This window comes from Pristis pectinata, chromosome 10 (genome assembly GCF_009764475.1).
Source record: "Pristis pectinata isolate sPriPec2 chromosome 10, sPriPec2.1.pri, whole genome shotgun sequence".
Classification (NCBI taxonomy): domain Eukaryota; kingdom Metazoa; phylum Chordata; class Chondrichthyes; order Rhinopristiformes; family Pristidae; genus Pristis; species Pristis pectinata.
Window position 1 is genome coordinate 99,927,254 of NC_067414.1, and position 21,469 is coordinate 99,948,722.

The following is a 21,469-nucleotide window of genomic DNA, read 5'->3' on the forward strand; positions in this document are numbered from 1 at the left end:
CCATCCACTGCCTTACTCTCATCAGAATTTGTACAGCATGACCTCCCCTGCACAAAGCCATGCTGACTAACCCTAATAGGTCTCTGCTTTACCGGATGTGAGTAAATCCTGTCCCTAAGAATCTTCACCTGTTACCTTCACCTTATTCACTACCACCTGCTTTGCTCCCCCAACATAGGAATGGGACCGGTCCTTTCTTTCCCTATTGCCCTCTTTGTTTAATAAAAGGATCAACATTGACTATTCTCCAGTCCTCTGGTACCTGCTGGAGGAGGTGGTGGAGGAAATACCTAGCTGAGTACTTGAATCAACAAGGCGTATGGCTGCAGGCCTAATGTGGGTAGATGCCTTTAATTCGTGTGGGTAGCTTGCCTTTATTAGTCGAGGCATTGCGTTCAAGAGTCAGGAAATTATGTTGTAGCTTTATAAAACTCTACTTAGGCTGAATCTGGACTGTTGCAGTCAATTCTGATAGCCCCATATAGGAAGGATGTGGAGGCTTTGGAGGGGGTGCAGAAGAGGTTTACCAGGATGCTGCCTGGATTAGAGGGCATGAGCTAGGAGGAGAGGTTGGACAAACTTGGGTTGTTTTCTCTGGAGTGGCAGAGGCCAAGGGGAGACTTGATAGATGTTTATTAACATTTTCCCCAGGTTGAAATGTCTAGTACTAGAGGGCATGCATTTAAGATGAGGGGGAGTAAGTTCAAAGGAGATGTGCAAAGCAATTGTTTTTACACAGTGGGTGCCTGGAATGTGCTGCTGGGAGTGGTGGTGGAGGCAAATGCGATAAGAGGTGTTTATGAGGCTCTTAGGGCAAGAATGTGCAGAGAATGGAGGGACGTTGTGTAGGCAGAAGGGATTAGTTTAGTTAGGCCTTCAATTACTAGTTTAATTAGTTCAGCACAACGTAGTTGGCTGAAGTGCCTGTTTCTGTGCTGTACTGTTTGTCTTGTGCCTCCACCAGCACCCTAGTTGGTCTGGGCATGGTGGGCCAAAGGGCCTTCTGCCCTGTACAGCTCTGACGATTAATTCCTTAATTCTACACTCATGCCTGCGAGCTGTCTGAATCCGTGTTCTGTGGCACAGCTGCCCAGGGAGTTAATTCCTCTGCACTCTGTATTTTGGACCACAGTAACTGCACTGCCTGGGGTCACGGAGTTTGGGGAAGGAATTGAGGGCAGTTGCAATTCATTGATGATTTAGCTTGTGTATTTAAGTCGGCTTGTGTATTTAAGTCGACTTGTGTGATAGTAAACTGGATTACAGAAAGATCCCGAGTCCCTTGTTAAAGGGACACTTGGTTCTATACGTTGGCTGCCTTCTATGAAGTGGTTGAGTTGGCAGGGGGGCTGACTGTGGCAGGTTCTGTAAGTGTTGGTTTATAAGAGCAATTTGTGCCATTTCATGTGGCTCACTGCTACTTTCCATTTTTATTGGTGATTACTCCAGCTTGTCAGGGAAAATTGTATCCTGCCTCATTTTGTAATAGTAATGTTGTCTTGTGCCTGTATATGGTTTATTAAAATGTGCCCTGGTAAAATGGTTCCCGGGGGGGATGGTGAGGGAGAGGAGATTCATCAGGGTGGCGCCTGGATTGGAGGGCTTTAGTTAGCGGGAGAGATTGGATGGGCTAGGATCTTCCCCGGAGTGGAGGAGGCTCTGGGGGTGACCTGATGGGGCTGGTAGATGGCAAGAATCTGCCAGCTTCATCTGGTCTGAAACTAGTGTCTAGGTTTAAGGTGAGAGCTTGGCGGTTTGAAAGGTGTCACATTATTTAAGATAAGTACTTGAATGACCAAGGCACATGGGTGGCATGGACATGGTGGGCTGAAGGGCCTGCTTCTGTGCTGCAAACTGACTCTGACACTGGAACAGTGCTTCACAGCCTCTTCCCCAGAATCATTTGACAAGTAACGTCTGCTGTTGGTAAAGGGGAACTAGTGGATGTTCTGTACTGAAGATACTTGAAGAGCCACATCAAAGGTTAATGCAGAAAGTGAAGGGTCGTGGTGTAGGATTAGACATTTTGCCAGGGATAGAACAGGTTGAGCTTCACCCATGACAGCTGCAAAAGGCTTTCCCTGGGACATAGACCCTGCTGTGACCTTGCCCTTTGTTAATTGAGGAGAGCTGTAATGTGTTGTGGATAAAGGAGAACTGGAGGGTTTGATAAGATTATTGCAAAACAATAAAAACTCCCAACGTGGAAGATAAGATATTGGCGTGGAGAACAGGAAGTAGTTAGTAGGCATAAATGGGTCTTTCTCTGGTCGGTAAGATATTGAGTGGTTTGTCACGGACTGCAGTGCTGCCTCAAGATTTGTTTTAGAGTGTGGGTGCTGCTGGCGAGGCCAGTGTTTAATTGTCCTTCACTGCCTGTCCCTTGAGAAAGTGGTGGTGAGCTGCTGTCATGAACTGTTGCCCTCCCAGTGAAGGTGTTCCCATGTGCTGTTGGAGAGGTTGTTCCAGGATTTGGATCCAGTGACAAAGGGACAGTGATAAGTCGGGGTGGTGTACAGCTTGGAGCAGAACCTGCAGGCGGTGGTATTCCCATTGCTGCTCTTGCATTTCTCTGTTGGGGTCACCGGTTTAGCAGCCGTTGTTGGGGTTGCCTGGGTGAGTAACTGCTGTGTTGTAGATGGTGCACACTGTAGCCATCACTCTGCTGGGGGAGGGAATGAATGTTTAGGGGGATGGGTGAGGTGCCTATCAATGGCCTCCTGAGAGTTGTTGGCACTGAACTCATCCAGACAAGTGGAGAATATTCCATCACTCCTGACAGGACCTGGTGGATTTGTATGAATGACCTGATAAAAGTACCAAAGATATGTTGGCTAAAATTACTAATGGCACAAAATAGATGATAAAGTAAATTTAAAAAGTTGCTGAAGGAACTCGGTCAGGCAGCACCTGTGGAGGGAAATGCAGTGAACGTTTCTGGATGAGACCCTGCATCTGGAGCAGCCTAGAGGGGCTGAGTGGCCTGCTCCTGCTTCTAATTCCTATGTTCACATGCAGGCTTGTGCCTGCTCCATCATTCATTGTCTTGGCTGATTCTTAGCTGTCACTTCCCTGTCTAACTCTGTTCCTCAGTTTCCTTAAGATCTGAAGGTGGGAAAAGAGCAGAGGATTAGCTTATCCCAGGACTGCTCTAGATCGAGACTGGCTCCGCTAGTGGGTGTTGGGCCTTGGGCCTTCAGTGGATTAACTCCGTCCAACTTGTTTTTCAGGAAAGGGTGATGGAACTGACTCTGATGCAATCAGCCGCGGTACAAAGGTGATCCTACACTTGAAGGAGGACCAGGCTGAGTATCTGGAGGAGAAGAGGATCAAGGAGGTTGTGAAGAAGCACTCTCAGTTCATTGGCTACCCCATTACTCTCTTTGTAAGTGGAGGGCTGTGGTGAGGGCTGGGCAGGGATCAGAGGCCGTGTTAGCACAGTTCAGGCATGTTCCTATTGCTGGAGGTGAATGTGCACTTGGTTTGTTTTCTCTGGAGCATCAGAGGCTGAGAGGTGACGTGTTAGAAATGCATTAAATTATGAAATACATATAAGATTGGTGGGCTTTTTCCCCAGGGTGGAAATGTCAAAAACTACAAGGCACAGGTTTAAGGTGAGAGGGGACAAGCTGAAAAGAGATTTGAGGCAAGTTTTCTGGTGGTAGGTCCCTGGGACCTACTGTCGGGGATATGGAGCAATCGTATATGGTAGCAGGAGAGCTTGACTCGTGTTGGTTCTTGACTTCAGGTTGAGAAGGAGCGGGAGAAGGAGATCAGTGACGATGAGGCAGAGCCTGAGGACAAGGCTGAGAAAGAGGAAGCAGAGGAAGGGGAGAAGCCCAAGATCGAAGATGTGGGCTCAGATGAGGAGGAGGATGGTGAAAAGAAGGACAAGAAGAAAACCAAGAAAATCAAGGAGAAGTACATCGACCAGGAAGAGCTGAACAAGACCAAGCCCATCTGGACTCGCAATCCTGACGACATCACACAGGAGGAGTATGGCGAGTTCTACAAGAGTCTCACCAATGACTGGGAGGACCACCTGGCTGTGAAGGTGAGTCTCGTGTTGGTGCGGGTGGAAAGTGGGTCTGCATCTCCTGAGACTGGACCAAGCAACCAGAGATGGCTGGCAAAGACATGCTCATTCAGTTCGAATTTCTCATCTCTTTCAACATCAAGTTCCTTACATTATCGTAAAGGTCCCAGTGCCAAAATCTGTGCCAAAGCCCACCTTGACCAGTTTTCCTGTGCTTTGTCTACCAGTCCTGCAGATGCAAATAACCTGTGGGTTTCTTCTCTCTCCTCAGCACTTCTCCGTTGAGGGGCAGCTGGAATTCCGAGCCTTGCTCTTCCTTCCCAGGCGGGCTCCCTTTGACCTCTTTGAGAACAAGAAGAAGAAGAACAACATCAAGCTGTACGTCCGCAGAGTCTTCATCATGGACAGCTGCGAGGAGCTGATCCCCGAGTACCTCAGTGAGTGTTTTGTCCTGGTGATGTGGGTGAATGTCCCCAGCTGTAAATTTCCCTGAATCACTCCTCTGGTCCTGTGTAGCCTGTTGTTGCTCTGCTGTCCGCCCCCACTCCAAGGGTTCCCTTTACTTTACCAGGACCCCCCGGCCTCCCTTCCTTGCTGCATCAGGGCTGTGGCCTGGATGTCTACAGTCTGTGTTTGTTCAGTGAAGGGATGTGCCCATACTGGTACAGTCTAGCAGCAAATGGGCTAATTAAGCGGCTGGCCCATAATCTGCAGAGCCTGGTGGGGACTGCTGAGGGAAGCTGACTTGCGATAGCTGGCACATCTATTTGGCTGTCTCTGATCCAGGAGAACCTGGAAGAGAGGTGAGCTGAATTTGGAATGCCTTGAATGTTTTGGACCTGGCCTGACAGTGTAAACGAGTAGGTCTGAAGTTGTGGTCCATAAGTCTGGTGACGTGCCATGTGTTGATTTCTGTCAGCCACTGGCTGTGCCCTGGTGTCTGCGGTGTTCTAGACTGACTTCTCAAGCGTCCTCTGGTTCTTGATGTGCAACTGTCCTGGTTCCCATTTTGCCCAGACTTTGTGCGTGGTGTGGTGGACTCTGAGGACCTGCCCTTGAACATCTCCCGAGAGATGCTTCAGCAGAGCAAGATTCTGAAGGTCATCCGCAAGAACATAGTCAAGAAATGCATGGAGTTGTTCAGTGAACTGGCAGAAGACAAGGAAAACTACAAAAAGTTCTATGAGCAGTTCTCCAAGAACCTCAAGGTATGGTGAAAGTGTGACCTGTGATCCTTCTCTTAACATTGCTGTGGGTCTTCTTAGAGTTGGACCACCTCGGCGTGCTCTGTAGAAGCTTTTCTTGTGGAGGATCTTTAATGTACAGGGTTGTGGCTGCTGCTGATCCATACGTACGAGTAAATGAATTGGGAGTTGGCAGCTGGAGCCTGCCTGCTATTCATTAAATCATGACTGATATTGATTGTAATCCCAGGGAACCTTTCGCCATCTCTCTCTGCCTCAGTATTCAAAAACCCTGCTTTCACAGCTCTGAGGAAGTGTGTTCCAAAGACTTATAGTCATAGAATTATATAGCATGGGCTCTTGACTCAAATGTTACCGCTTAACTCCTTATCTTTATGGTGACCTTGGTTCGAGATTCTCCTAAAAGAGGAAATATCCTGTCAAGACTCTTCAAGGTGCTTTGGTTCAATCAAGTCCTCTCTTGCTTTTCTAAACTCCACCAGATACAAACCTTGCCTGTCCCATCTCTCATAAGACATCCCAAATGTGGTCTCACCCAGGCCCTACAACCTGCGTTTGTATTCAGTCCCCCAGCAATAAACAGTGACATTCTGTCAGCTTCCTCATCACTGAACCCACATACAAGCCTTTTACAGGTCCCTGCAACCTCCCGCCACTTAAGTGTTCATTTTTTTTGCCAGATGTATATTGTCCACGTGGCAGACTTTTGCCCACTTGCTGCACTTGTACTCCCCTGTAACCTTCAATATTTTCTTTAAAAGTTTACTTTCCCACCCATCCTTGTCATTAGCAAATTTGGTAGCAATAAACAATCTGCTGTAAGAACTCAACGGGTCAAGCAGCATCTGTGGGAGGAAAGGAATTATTGATGTTTTGGGCTGAAACCCTGCATCAGGACCCTGCTACCTGACCTGCTGAATTCTTCCAGCAGGTGGTTGCTTTAGATTCCAGCATCTGCAGTCTCTGTCAGCAAGCCTAGTGCCCTTGTCAAATTCCTCCCACTGAGAATGCTGCAAATCAAAATCAAACAGTTGGTCATCAAGTGGCCACAGTTGCCGGATGGGATTGTGCAGGGCTTTTCATACTTGTTTACGTGAAGAAATGTTTAAATATTGTTGGTTTATGCAGGCCTGTGTTTGACATTCTCTACCCTTTGCAGTGAGTGAAACCTTCATTAAAAGTGACAAACTTAAATAAATCCCTTTGTTCTAATATTTTCTCTCTGGCACGTCAAGTTAATTAGCCTATTGTTTCCCTCTCTTGACTAAGGATGTCAGCTTGCTATTGATCTGTTGGGCCCAGATAGACCCACTGTGCAAGGACTGCACTAGGTGATGTAAATTGGTGGCCAAACTATACACTGAGGGTTTTTGAGCACTTGGTCTCATTGGGGTGGGGGTAAGATGCTGCTCCCAGGGAATGCAGGTGTGCACACTGTTTGGAGAGCTTTTCCTGGGTGCCTAGGGCACGTTGAAAGGGCCTGGAGACTGGGGTGGTCTTTGGTTATGCAGAAATTGTATGTGGTGGGTGGAGAGCAGAAAAGTTGGGTGCCTTGTGGCTTGATGCGTTGGGGTATTCAAGTTTGTGCCACCACAGAATAATTGCTGACTTCCTCCAACTGTCCGTTCTTTCACAGCTCGGTATCCACGAGGACTCTCAGAATCGCAAGAAGCTGTCAGAGCTGCTGCGTTACCACACCTCCCAGTCCGGAGATGAACTCACACCCCTGTCTGACTACGTCTCCCGCATGAAGGAGAACCAGAAGTGCATCTACTATATCACAGGTGCGTTGTGGTTTACTGAGAGCTAGCACTGCCTGAGGAGCACCTACAACCTCCTCTGCTTCTGTAGTAGTCTGAATTATTCCCAGCTCCTTCCTGGGTATCCCTTTCAGCATCAGTCTGCTTGGGCTGGGCTCCCTTACAGCAGGCTTATCTCCAACCTCCACCAAACCCCCTTCTGGGAAATGCAAGGTGAGGTTGTGTGCTTGGTGTAACCTGATGCTGGGAGCCCAGCTTGGTCTGTTATCCTTGGCCTTGGATGTGGGGATAGGAGCTCAGATGGGGCAGGAGCAGGATGGCATTCCCACCCCTCCCACACAGACTTACCATGCTGCTTACTGTCTGGATCTGCAGGTGAAAGCAAGGACCAGGTGGCCAACTCTGCCTTCGTGGAGCGGGTGAGGAAGCGGGGCTTCGAGGTGGTCTACATGACAGAGCCCATTGACGAGTACTGCGTGCAGCAGCTGAAGGAGTTCGACGGCAAGCAGCTGGTGTCCGTCACGAAGGAGGGGCTGGAACTGCCTGAGGACGAGGAGGAGAAGAAGAAGCGCGAGGCTGACCGCACCAAGTATGACGGCCTCTGCAAGCTGATGAAGGAGATCCTGGACAAGAAGGTGGAGAAGGTGAGGCGTCTCCAACGGGCAGCGGTCCCGGGGACCTGGGTAACACTCGGTGCTGTGGGCCCTCACCGTCACTGACAGCCACAGATAATGTTCGTTGTTGGCATGTGCCAGCTTTGGTGTCGGGAACCCCACCCATTCGTAGGATGTGGGACTCTGGTCTCGATTGCTGGCTGTCAACAGCTGAGGGGTGGACCGTGGTGAGGGTCAACATGTGGGGCTGGAGGAGGGGACACCAGCTGACGGAGGGTCTGTGGTGCGCTGGTTGAAGGGCGGTGTTTGATGCGATGTCTTCCTGCCTCTCCAGGTGACTGTTTCCAATCGGCTGGTATCCTCTCCCTGCTGCATCGTGACCAGCACCTATGGCTGGACTGCCAACATGGAGAGGATCATGAAGGCTCAGGCCCTGAGGGACAACTCCACCATGGGCTACATGATGGCCAAGAAACACCTGGAGATCAACCCTGACCACCCGATCGTGGACACGCTGAGGCAGAAGGCCGACGCAGACAAGAACGACAAGGCCGTGAAGGACCTGGTGATCCTGCTCTTCGAGACTGCACTCTTATCCTCCGGCTTTTCACTGGATGACCCCCAGACACACTCCAACCGAATCTACCGCATGATCAAACTGGGGCTGGGTGAGTAACCTGTGGTCGAGGCTGTGCACGCACCTTGTGAGGAAGGTAAACCCCTCGTCTGGTGCCCTGCTTGCTGGGTCCTGTGGAGTTTTATCTAGATGTTGCAGGGACGAGAATTAATGCCACAAGTACAGCCAGTGGATACCCTCTGACAGCCATTACAAGATGGTGAAGGTGGGGAAACAAACGTGCCAGGATACCCGACCGTTGGGAGGATTGGGCCTGGTTATAAGGAATGGGGCTGGAGGCAAGGGGGTGGGGGGCAGGGGCTTGGATCTGCTCAACAGATTTTGATTTTTCTCAGCTGAGAAACAGCGAGGGTCAGGAAAAGGCATGTATATGGGTTCCATGGTGGGTAGCAATGCAGGGTCTGGAATAAATCATAAAGTACAAGGGTAATACAGTAATCATTGGGGGTGACAGTGTGTGAGAGAGGTCAGTATGTGCAGGGAGCAGCAAGGTTCAGATCTAATATTGTCCTTCAGCAACGAAGCAGGCTCTGCAGCACGGTGTGTCCATGCTGCCCACTGATTCTCCATCTGTACCAATCCTGTTTTCCTACACTCGTAGATGCTGCGAGTCTGCCTCTGCCACCCACTCAGGCTGTGTTCCACATTCCAACCACCCTGCATGGAAAAATTCTCCCACTGTCCCCCACTAAAACTCCCACCACTTAACCCTAGCCCTCTGGTTTTAGACAATTTTGCTACGGTGAACAGTTTCTTGTACGTACCCTGCCTATGCTATCTCATCAGGTCTCCCACTCCACTCCAAGAAAAACCCAGCTCATCCCCTCTTTCATTGTAACTGAAAAGCTCTATCTCGGGCAACATCCTAGTGAATCTCCTCTGCACCCTCTCCAGTGCAATCACATACTTGTAGTGTGGTGACCAGAACTTTGCACAGTACTCCAGCTGTGACTATAAGATTGTACTGAAACATCCTGCTTTTGTATTCTGTGCCCTGGTTAATGAAGGCAAGTCTTCTGTATGTTACCTTCATCACCTGGTCTACTTCTACTGCCACCTTCATGGATCTTCAGATTTGCACCAAAGTCCTTCTGTAGGGCCTTGCCATTGTGTGTGTCCTACCCTTAGACCTTCCAGTGCATCAGCTCACGCTGATCAGGATTGAATTGCATCTGCCATTGTTCTGCCCATCTTGCTAACTGATCAACATCATCCTGTAGTGTACAACTATCCTCACTGTCAGCAACACCACCAATTTTCATGTCACCTGATTAGTAAGCACATTAATCATTCCTTCAACATCCAGATCATTAATGTACTGTATATAATGAACAGGAAGGATCTCAGCACTGGTCACAGGTTTCCCATCACAGAAGTAACCCTCCACCATCAGCCTCTCTCCTTCCAATCAGGGTCCAATTTACCAACTTGCCCTGGATTCCATGAGCTCTGATGTTTTGGACCAGTTTCCCATGTGGGACCTTGTCAAAGGCCTTACTGAAGTTCCTATAGACTACATCAATCACTGCCCTCATCAACACATTTTGTTACCTCTTCAAACTAAAATCAATCAATTGGGTCAGACAGGCTTTCTCCCAGAGGTGGTCAGCATAGCTTCACTTAATCCTTCCTTTCCAAGTCTAGATTAAACCTGTGCCCCTTCCCTTGCCTCCCATAGCAGCCTGGGGTACCTCTCATCAGGCCCTGGGGAGATATCTGCTTCCTTTTTAATAGTGACTTGTTCTAGAATTTCACTCCCTCTTCTTGAATTGTGTAGTGAGAATGTGTTGATTGATAGTTAAGGGGCCTTCAGGGAACAGTGGTCATAATGTACCAGATTTTTACCCATCAGGCTTAAGTGATTTAGTTCAGTGTGGAGCCAGGTTGTTAAATCCAAACAAAGCGCTCTACAACGGCATGAAGTGTGAACTGGCCATGGTAGATCAGAAGGCCACGTTTTACTGTGGAAGTGAGTGAGCGGTGGCTAACGTTTGGGAACCTCTACATGGTTTACAGGTGATGTACATCCCTTAAGACAGGACAAGGCCAAACCAGTTGGTGCAGAGTGTTGGACCTGCAGATCAATTTGATAAAGCACTACCCAAGGGTTAGATTTGGGAGTAACTGGGAGCATGGATTGGGGATTGGTTATAGAGCAGAAATAACTGTCTTATGTTGGAGTTGGGAGGCTGTGACTGGTGACTACTGGGGGGGGCTCAGTGCTGGTGTCCCAGCTGTTCTACATTTGTATCAGTGTAATGTCTGTGTTTACTGATGGTACCAAGTGTGGGCTTCATCAGTCTCTCCCCTGAAGTGAATGGGGGAGGGCACAGCAGCTGGTGTATAATGTGGAAAAACACTGACCCACTCTGGAGAAAGGTAAAGGTTTTTTTTTGAATGGTTTGAATTGAAAAGTGTTGGTGTTGAGAGGGACCTGGGTTGAGGTAAAGGATTGGCTGTCATCTTGCTGAGTGTGGGAGTGGGCACAGGGAGCCTTGGCCTTCTGCTTGTGTCTCTGCCGGGAGCTGTTCCCTGCTCCTGGGCGCAGCCCGACTCTGGGATCCAGCTGGTGCTGTGTGTGGGGATCAGTGCCACTGGGGTTGCAGTGTAACTCCCCCCATCCATCCTGCTCATGGTGCTTTTGTCCAGGTGTGGACTCCCACTGACCCTCCATCTGTTGGCAGGTATCGATGAGGAGGAGGTGACCGTGGAAGAGGCTGCTCCACAAGCTGCTGAGGAGATCCCACCCCTGGAGGGAGATGAGGATGCATCCCGCATGGAGGAGGTGGACTAACGCTGCTCACATTGGACTGTTGTATTTAATTTGGACTTGGCACGGGATCTGTGGTGCAGTGTGTATACAGTCGTTCAGCCAGTGAGTGGACCCGTGTCCTGGCACCCCAGCCTTACCATGTTGCTGTCCTTTATTTTATTTTGAAGAGCATGTTTTATTTTGGAGCTATGTTCTGTAAAATAAAGTCTGAACCACTGGTGTCAGGGGAGCTGGTTTGGTGGTGTGCTGCAGTCCCTGGCCACTATGCATGGTGGTTTCCTCGTAATCCAGACACTGTGCCTGAGGGGCAGATTTTCTGCTCTTGGGGGTGGGAGGGAGGGGGAGGGGGGGCAAATAACATGGCAGCTGATGATCCTGGGAATGAAGGGGTTAATGTATGAGTGTTAGATGGCTCTGGACCTGTACTCGAATTTAGAAGGATGAGGGGGGGGGATCTCATAGAAACCTTCCGAACATTGAAAGGCCTGGATAGAGTGGACGTGGAGAGGATGTTTCCAATAGTGGGAGAGTCTAGGACCAGAGGGCACAGCCTCAGAATAGAAGGGTGTTCCTTTAGAACAGAGAAGAGGAGGAATTTCTTTAGCCAGAGGGTGGTGAAGCTGTGGAATTCAGTGCCACAGAAGGCTGTGGAGGCCGTCATTGGGTGTATGTAAACTGGAGGTTGATAAGATTCTTGATTAGTAAGGATGTCAAAGGTTACGGGGAGAGGGCAGGAGAATGGGGTTGAGAGGGAAAAATAAATCAGCCATGATGGAATGGAGGAGCAGACTCTGGGCTGAATGGCCTGTGTCTTGTGGCTAAGTTTGCAGATGACACCAAGGTAGGTGGAGGAGCAGGGAGTATTGAAGAAACAGGAAGGTTGCCGAGAGACCAAGATAGTTTAGGAGAATGGGCAAGGAAATGGCAGATGAAATTCATTGTAGAGAAATGTGCTGTTGTACACTTTGGAAAAAAGAATAAATGGGCAGATTATCATCTAGAAGGGGAGAAAATTCAAAGTACAGAAGTACAAAAGGACTTGGGGGTACTCGTGCAGGATACCCTGAAGGTTAACCACTGGGTTGGATTGGCAGTAAGGAAAGCGAATGCTATGTTGGCATTCATTTCGAGAGGTATAGTGTATAAAAGTAAGAAAGTGTTGATGAGGCTCTACGGGGCACTAGTGAGGCCTCATTTGAAATACTGTGCACAGTTTTGGGCCCTGTATCTTAGGAAGAATGTGCTGATGTTGGAGAGGATTCAGAGGAGATTTACGAGGATGATTCCCAGAACGAAAGGGCTTATGTATGATGAGCATTTGTCGGCTCTTGGACTGTACTCACTGGAGTACGGAAGAATGAGAGGGGACCTCATAGAAACATTTAGAATGTTGAAAGGACTGGACAGAGTAGATGTGGCCAAGCTGTTTCCCTTGGTGGGTGAGTCCAGGACGAGAGGGCACAATCTTAGAATTAGAGGGTACAGGTTTAAAGCAGAAGGTGGTGAAGTTATGGAATTCTTTGCCACGTACAGCAGTGGAGGCCCAATCATTGGGGGTGTTTAAGGAGGAGATAGATAGGTAGGTATCTAATTAGTCAAGGTGTCAAGGGATATGGGGATAAGGCTGGAAATTGGGGCTGGATAGGAATAATTTTTTTTCTCTTTTTTCCCTTTCCTTTAGCTCATGGAGCAGACTCAATGGGCCAAATGGCCTACTTCTGCTCCCTTGTGATCTGTAGGAGGGGACCAAACTCCAACACCTTGCCCTCACTGCTCCCCATCAGGAGCACATCCTTGTAAGATGGGGTAAGAGCTGGATGGTGGCTGCAGTTCTCCTGTGGCAGCCTGCAGACTCCCCCACACGGAGATTGTCGGTGGCTGCCATGGGTCCTGTCTGCCCGGGGACAAGCTCTGCTGTGGGAGTGGGTATACAGAGGGTGGGAGGTGGTGTTGGCTCTGTAATGACCTGTTTGTGGGCAGTGAGGAGTTAGTGATGAATATTGGCCCTGCCAGTTGTGTTGTGTCCAGTATGGGTTAATGTCAACTCTAGCTGAGCCTGTGCTCCCACTCCCTGCGAATGGACCCTACAGAGCCCCCATCTCTGCTGCAGGGCAGTGAGGATTGCTGTTGATGGCTGCAGCTAAACCAGTCTCTGTTCCTCCTGACCTGCAAACTTCACTCTCATCTGATACAAGCACAGTGTACTGACCTTTTGTTTCAAACAACAAATCAAAGTGAGATGTTCCTGGTGTACAAACTGCCCACTGGTTCAGGAAGGGCTCTGTAAGCTCAGACGTGGTGTCCTCCTTCTCCAGGGTCTTGGACCACAAACATAACCTCTGACAGCCTGCATTCTGGGCATTTGGTCCAGGAATAGACGGATAAGGGGGTCCCTTGAATGACCTTCTGCACACCCAGTGCCCAATAAACCCCTCCCTGTCTCTGCACCCAAGAGTTCAGGAGCAAAGGGGCACAGTCAAGGACCAGTGGACTTTGGGCAGGCACTCCACAACTGTGTACTGAAGCCAGCCAGGTCACAGCGCTGTGTGAGTCCAAACACCCAGAGTCCCAGAGAGATCTGTGGTCGACCCATCACTGGGCCAGGATCTGGGTGAGATCAGGTACCAGCTTCTGGATAGGGAGATCACCCCACTTGCTCAGCAGAGCAACGACTGCCTGGAGAGGAAAAGAGCCTGTCCATGTAATTTGCTGCTGGTGTAGGTGAGTGGTACAACTGGGGGGGGGGGAGAGGAGAGTTGATGAGAATGTGGGGAGAGTACATGCAGGATTGGTGTAAGTTGTAGTTTCTGGTCAGCATAGACTCTGGGCTGAAGGGCCTCTTTCAGGGCTGTGTGAGTGAGTTGTGAAGTGAAGGGGTGGCCCATGTACTGGGGATATGTCTGTAACAACTTGCTGAACCTAAGAATGACCGGAGCTTGAACATGTTGATAGGTGCTTTAACATTGAACTGGGCCAGTCCTTGAGCACTGATTCAACAGTCTGGGGACTGCTGTGGATCTGCAAGAATCACTGGGTCGTGTGTGCACTGTTCATGAAAGTGTAAAGCAGCATCTGTTACTGACTCTAGTGACTTTCTGATGCTGTTTCTGAAGGCTCAACAAAATTGTTATTTGGAATTTAAAATTGTTAATCCTTCCTGAGTAATCAACATATGCATCAAGAGCAGTGTTACTGCTTAAAAAGCAATATTCAGGACTAACAGAGCTTTTCAGACATATGGGGAAACTAAAGATCCCAGGCAGAGTAAAGGTCCCTCTACACTCTCCCATCACATACTCCCAGGGCAGGGTCAGCACAGGTTAGAGGGGGAAAAATGGGTTAGACACAGAGTAAAGCTCCTTGTACACTGACCTGTCACACAGTCCCAGGACTGGGACAACACTGGTAATTTTTATGAAAAGGATTGGTTGGAAGCCTGGGAGATCAGAGGATTGGGAGTACGTGCCTCCAATCAGTGTGGGGAACTGGCTGGAGCTGAATAAAAAAAGGTTAGACATGGAGTAAAGCTCCCTTTACATTGTCTCATCACACACTCCCTGTGCAGAGACAGCACTGATTGGCTGAGACTGGAAGACACAGCACCTCTGCTCACTCAGTGTCCTGGCTGCTAGCAGTTGGAGGTGGGAAAAAAAGAAAAGGGTTCTCCAGAGATTAAAGCTCCCACCACAGTGTCCCATTACACACTCCCAGGGCAGGGCCATGGCAGACACATTAAATCCATCCTACCTGTGAGGTCCTCTTCTTGTTGGAGAGTTAGTGGAGATGATTGAACAGATGTCTGGGCTGGGCAGCTCTGCTGAAGCTGATGGAATCAGCAGCAATAACTTTCATCTCTGCCCCAGGCTCACATGTTGACATTGTTGACTTGGTGTAATCAGTGGACACCCGCCCCAGCGGTGACATTCTTCAGCACTGTTACACCAGTGATTCATCTGCCCAATAGCTGAGTTCCAGCAATGATTAGTGCCACAGTGAGTCAGCTGCTTGTCTGCAATCTGAGTGAATTCTGTTCACTGCTCTCTGTTCTCTGCCTGACAGAGAGGGATGGCTCCATGACACCGATGTTGGGAAGGGCAGAGTGAGATGTGCTGAGATAAGGTGGTGTGGGAGAGTTCAGCAGCCTGCATTAACCACCAGGAAGTGGTTATGTGGAAATGGCCATGCGAGATCAAGTCCTGTCCCATGAAACAGGAGCTGTCTCAGAAATAAAGCTGTGATTCTGTGGCATTTGGAATGTTCTGGTCACCCCGTTACAGGAAAGATGCAGAGGCTTTGGAGAGGGTACAGTACAGATTTACCAGTGCGTGTGACCTGGACTAGAGGGTATGAGTGATAAGGAGATAAGATGCTAAAATATCTATTAGTCACATGTACATCAAAATACAGTGAAATGCATCTTTTGCGTAGACTGTTCTGGGGGCAGCCCGTAAGTGTCCCCAAGCTTCCAGCACCGACATAGCATGTCTACAACTTCCTAACCCTGTACATCTTTGGAATGTGGGAGGAAACTGGAGCACCCAGAGGACACACATGCAGACGTGGGGAGAACATACAAACCCCTTACAGACAGAAGCTGGAATTGAACCTAGGTCACTGGTGCTGTAAGGGTTGTTTTTTTCTGGTGTACCAGAGGCTGAGGGAACTGGAGGGATATGGATCATATGCAGGCAACTGGGTTTAATGTGACATGTTTGGCACAGACATCATGGGCTGAAGACGGTTCCTGTGCTGGTCTACACTCTAAATGCCATCCCACATGGTGCAGGCAGTTCTTCAACAGTGCTCCTGCACTTTCTCCATTTCTTCACCAGCAGCTGCCGGCTGGACAGTGAGGAGGGTCCCCAGTGGAATTTTCTTTAGGTGGGGGGGGGGGGGGGGGTCGGGTCCTCGGCCCCCTGACATCAGGGACCTGGGGTGGAGCTGGAACTGGGCCAGTGGAAGATGAAACAGTCTTCACAAGAGCAAAATGGTGTATTCTGGGGAGTCAAATAGGGATATGATGAACACATAATGGTCAGGCACCTGGGAGTCTTGATGAACAGATGAACCTTGGGATACACGTTCCTAGGTCCCTGAAGGTGGTGAAGGAGGTTATTTGGGAAGCTTGTCTTTACAAGCTGTGGCTTGGAATAAAAGAGCAGGGATGTCCCATTAAAAACCTTATAAAACATTGGTTAGGCTACTGCTGGAATACTGTGTACAGTTCTGGTCACCACACTATAGTTGGGATGTGGTTGCACTGGAGAGTCACCAGGATGTTGTCTGGGATGGGGGACTTTAGTTATGGGCAGTGACTGGGCAGGCTAGGCTTATTTCCCCAAATAGACAGAATCTTTTTTCTTTGGGGTGGCTAACACAAGTGCATGGTATAGTACAGCAGTCAGCATGGACATGATGGGCTGAAGGGCCTGTTTCTGTGCTGTACAACTCTGTGACTCTACATGAAGATCGAGACTGTGTAGAAACCGAGTCAGATCTCGAAGATAAAACAAGCAGGTTCATGAGGCAGACAGGTATGGGAGGACTGACCGGGTAAAGTCCATGGGGTGAGGGTTGTCGTCACTGGCTGCCTGTGACTGGTTGGTGTGCCACACGGATCAGTGCTGAGACCTTTGCTGTTTGTGATGAAGTCACAGTCGTAGGCCCTTCATCCCACCACATCCGTGCTGACCATCTCCATCTTTACCAATCCCACTTGGCTGCATTAATTCCACATCCCTCTGTGCCCTAGCACCTGTCCAGATGTTTCTTAAATATTGTTGCTACTCAGATTTAATGAGCCATTGGCAGTCTCACTGTACCGGCCATGTGTACTTAGCTATGCCATCACTTCCTCTGGCAGCTCATCCTGATTTTAAAATTTTATTTACAGCGTGGGAGTAGGCCCTTCCGGCCCAACGAGTCCGCGCCGCCCACTTTAAACCCAAATTAACCTACCAGTACATCTTTGGAATGTGGGAGGAAACCGGAGCACCCGGAGGAAGCCCACGCAGACACGGGAGAACATACAAACTCCTTACAGACGGCGACGGGAATCGAACCCCGATCATTGGTGCTGTAATAGCGTCGTGCTAACCACTACGCTACGGTGCCGCCCCGAAATATTTACCCCTCAGATCACATCCACGGCCCTGCCCTCGTGAAGCCTCTTGGTCACCTCGTCAAAAAACTCAAATTTGTGAGACATGATTTCTCACGCAAAAAAGCTATGCCGACTATCCCTTGCCTTTCCAGATTCAAATAAATCCTGTCCCTCGCTCAGAATCCCCTCCAGTAACGTTCCCACCACTGACATCAGGCTCACCGGCCTGTGGTTCCCTGGCTTGGTCTCGCAGCTCTTCTTAAGTAAAGGCACATTAGTCACCCTCCATTCTTCCGGTACCTCACTGATTTTACCAGGATGCTGCCTGGTTTAGAGAGTATGCATTATAAGGAGAGACTAAGGGAGCTACGGCTTTACTCTTTGGAGAGAGGGAGGATGAGGAGACATGATAGAGGTGTACAAAATATTAAGAGGAATAGATAGAATGGACAGCCAGCGCCTCTTTCCCAGGGCACTAATGCTCAATACCAGAGGGCATGGCTTTAAAGTAATGGGTGGGAAGTTCAAGGGAGATATCAGAGGAAGGTTTTTTACCCAGAGAGTGGTTGGTGCATGGAATGCACTGCCTGGGGTGGTGGTGGAGGCAGGTGCATTGGTCAAATTCAAGAGGTTACTAGATAAGCATATGGAGGAATTTAAAATAGAGGGATATGTGGGAGGGGTTAGATAGTCTTAGGTGAGGTTTAAAGGTCGGCACAACATTGTGGGCCGAAGGGCCTGTATTGTGCTGTACTGTTCTATGATTCTCACCTGTGGCTAACGATGACACAAACATCTCTGCCACAGTCCCAGCAATTTCCTCCATGCCTTCCCACACCATCCTAGGATACACTTGGTCAGGCCCCAGGGATTTATCCACCTGCAACATCTCCTCCTTCAGAATGTCGAAGTGCTCCAGAACATCACTGTTCCCTCCGCTGAGCTCACAAGCTTCCATCTCCTCCTCCATGGGAGATGACAAGTATGAAGAGCTCATCCAATTCCTGTTGCTCTACACACGACCTACGCAGCTTCCCCCACCAGTCCTCCCATGTTACCTTACCACGCCTGTCTGCTCTGCTTACTGGGACCTGCTGGTTTTATCTTCGAGATCTGACTCCATCGCCCCACCTGTATGACCTCACTGCAATCTCTCCCCCTGCCAAATTAGCTTGAAGCCTCCCAACACTGGCTGGGAGCCAGTGCATCTGAAAGGATTTCTCACTCCTGCTCAGATTCAGCAACAGTGGAGCTCACAGTCCTGTGGTCGGATTCAGACCCCTCCCAGCGGAATAGAACCCCACATCCACTCAAAGGCTCCCTTGTCTGCTGACCTGCCCGAGACAGAACCAGTCAGAGTTTGCAGCCCTGCACAGACCTGGAAACACCAGGCAGTCTGTGAACAGTGACGCCCTGTCTGGCAAAACACTATTGGCTCTCCCACAGCTTGGTCAACAGCAACTCACTACCTGAGCCCCTCACCCAGTGCTTCACCTTCACTGGTGTGAGTGCCGGCAAGTGGAGGGGGGAGGGGGAGGAGAGCGAGAGGGAAGGGGAGGAGGGAGAGGGGATAGGGAGAGAAGGAAAGAGGCAGAGGGAAAAGGAGATGGAGAGGAGGAAGAAGAGGGAGGGGAGGAACAGGCAGCGACTGGGATTATTGGATCAGAAAGCACAAGAAAATAGTAGGAGGAGGTCCCACAGACCATGGACATCTCCAATTGTGTTTTTTCACACTAATGTCTTGTTTTACAGTTTCTTCACTGTTCTGTGTACTTTATATTCTGTGTGCTGTCTGTACCTACGTGCCTGTGATGCTGCCATAAGCAAGTTTCCACTGAACCTGTACGTCACTGTACTTGTGCACAGGACAATAAACTCGACTTGACTTGAATCTCTCCTGGGCTGCCTCCAGTGCTGGAAATCATTGGCAGGGTTCAGTTGGGTCTTAACTCACTGAATGACTTTGCATTTGTGGTCACAAGCAATGGAACAGTAAAAGCAGCCTCTCCCTGCTGGCCAGGTCTTTCAGTTGATCAGTCAGTGCTGGGTGTGTGACACAGGCCCGTGGACAATTCTGTGGCCAGCAGTGACCCGGGGAGGGGGTGAGGGTAGGTGTGTGGAGGGGTAGGGAGGGAAGGGGGATGGGAGGTGTAGGGGGAGGGGGTGTAGGGGGTCAAAAACAGTCTTGAGACTGGACATGGGGCAAGGGATCAGGACGTTGATCAAAAGATGCTGGTAAGAACTCAACAGGTCAGGCAGCGCCAGTGGAAAGAGGGAAGAATGCTGTCAGAACTGGGAGAGAAAAGGAGTCAGTTTGAAGTTGCGGAGGTGGGGATGGGGGACATATGCAGCCGTGAAATGCATGGCAGCTGCGGAGGAAATGCCCAGGAGATCAGGTGTGACCATGAGCGGGAGACAGGCAGATGTGCTACAGCAGAACTGGTGCCTCTCATACCGAGACCATGAGTTACCTGAAGCTGAAGAATTCGACATCAAGTCCAGGGGCTGCAGTGTGCCCAGAAGATGAGGTGCTCTTCCTCAAGCTTATGTTGGGATTGAGTACAAGAGTTGGGAACATCGTGTTACAGCTGTACAAAACACTGGTTAGCCCACACCTGGAGCACTGTGTGCAGTTCTGGTCACCGTACTGTAGGAAGGATGTGATTAAGCTGGAGAGAGTGCGGAGAAGATTCACAATGATGTCTGCACTGGAGGGCTTGAGTTATAAGGAGAGACTGGACTGTTTTCTGGGACTATCCCTATCCTGGGATATAGGAGCAGAATTAGGCCATTCAGCCCATCGAGTCTGCTCCACCAATCGTGGCTTTTTTTCAACCCCATTCTACCATTAACCCTTAACCCCCTCACCAATCAAGAACCCAGCAACCTCTGCCTTAAATACATCCAATGACTTATATTTTCATCCTCTCGAAATGAATGCATTTGCCTTCCTTACTACCAACTCAACCTTGAGGGAATCCTTGAACTCCCACGTCCCTTTACACCTTTAATTTCTGAATTCTTTCCCCATTTTCGACTATCTTCTGACACCTTTAGACTTCCTACCAAAGTGCAGAACCCCACACTTCCCTACCCTGTACTCCATCTGCCACTTTCTTTTGCCCACTCTCCCAACCTGTCCAAGTCCTGCAGACTCCCTGCCTCTGCAACACTATCTGTGCCTCCACCTATCTTGGTATCATCTGCAAACTTGCAGTGTCATCAGTTCCTCCATCCAGATCATTAACGTACAAAGTGAAAAGTTGCAGTCCCAACACTGACCCCTGCGGAACACCACTAGTCACAGTTCAGTTGGGTCTTAACTCACTGAATGACTTTGCATTTGTGGTCACAAGTAATGGAATAGCACAAGCAGCCTCCCCTTCTGGCTGGGGCTTTCAGTCGATCAGTCAGTGCTGGGGGGGGGTGGGGTGGTGTGAAAGGCTGACAACCATCCTGAAAAGGACCCCCCTCTTTCCCCACTCTCTGACTTCTGCCAGTCAGCCAATCCTCTATCCATGTTGGCACCTTGTCTCCAACACCATGGGCTCTTACAACAGCCTCGTGTGTGGCACCTTGTCAAAGGCCTTCTGAAAATCCAAGTAAATAACATCCACTGACTCTCTGTTTAGCTCACTTGCTATCTCCTCAAAGAATTCTAACACATTTCTCAGGCAACATCTCCACTTAATGCAACCACACTGACTTTACTGTATTTTATCATGTACTTCCAAGTACTCTGAAATTTCAGGGGATCTGAGGGGCGAGTTTTTCCACACAGAGGGTAGTGGGTATGTGAAACAAGCTGCCAGAGGCAGGTACAATTACAATGTTTAAAATATATCTGGACAAGCTCATGGGTAGGAAAGGTCATAGAGTCATACATCATGGAACCAGGCCCCTTGGCCCAATTGGTCCCTGCCAACCAAGATGCCCATCTAAGCTGGTCCCACTTGCCCGCATTTGGCTCATATCCCTCTGAACCTTTCCTATCCATGTACCTGTCCAGGTGTCTTAAATGTTGTTAATGTACCTGCCTCAACCACTTCCTCTGGCAGCTCATTCTGTACACCCACGCCCCTCAGGATCCTATTAAATCTCTCCCCTCACCTTAAACCAATGCCTTGTAGTTCTTGATACCTCAACCTTGCAAAAAAATCTGTGCACATTCACCCTATCTATGCCCCTCATGATTTTATAAACCTCTATAAGATTACCCCTCAGTCTCCTACGTTCGAAGAAATAAAGTCCTCGCCTGCCCAACCTCTCCCTATGACTCAGTCCCTCAAGTCCTGGCAACATCCTTGTACATGGGACTAGCTCAGATGGGGCACCTTGGTC

The 21,469-nt window shown here is 49.4% G+C and overlaps 1 protein-coding gene across 2 annotated transcripts in view; it reads left to right on the forward strand.

Moving 5' to 3' along the window:
• The window catches only part of LOC127574771 (heat shock protein HSP 90-beta), a 68,338-nt gene extending 57,084 nt beyond the window's left edge, over positions 1–11,254 (forward strand). For both annotated transcript variants that reach the window (XM_052024078.1, XM_052024079.1), the window contains exons 4-11: positions 3,231–3,385; positions 3,749–4,054; positions 4,308–4,473; positions 5,054–5,244; positions 6,878–7,025; positions 7,377–7,645; positions 7,950–8,283; positions 10,937–11,254. In XM_052024078.1, coding sequence (XP_051880038.1) covers positions 3,231–3,385; positions 3,749–4,054; positions 4,308–4,473; positions 5,054–5,244; positions 6,878–7,025; positions 7,377–7,645; positions 7,950–8,283; positions 10,937–11,046 — 1,679 coding nt within the window. In that variant the 3' untranslated portion in view covers positions 11,047–11,254. The remainder of the gene's footprint in view (positions 1–3,230; positions 3,386–3,748; positions 4,055–4,307; positions 4,474–5,053; positions 5,245–6,877; positions 7,026–7,376; positions 7,646–7,949; positions 8,284–10,936) is intronic.
• Positions 11,255–21,469: the final 10,215 nt, after the last annotated feature.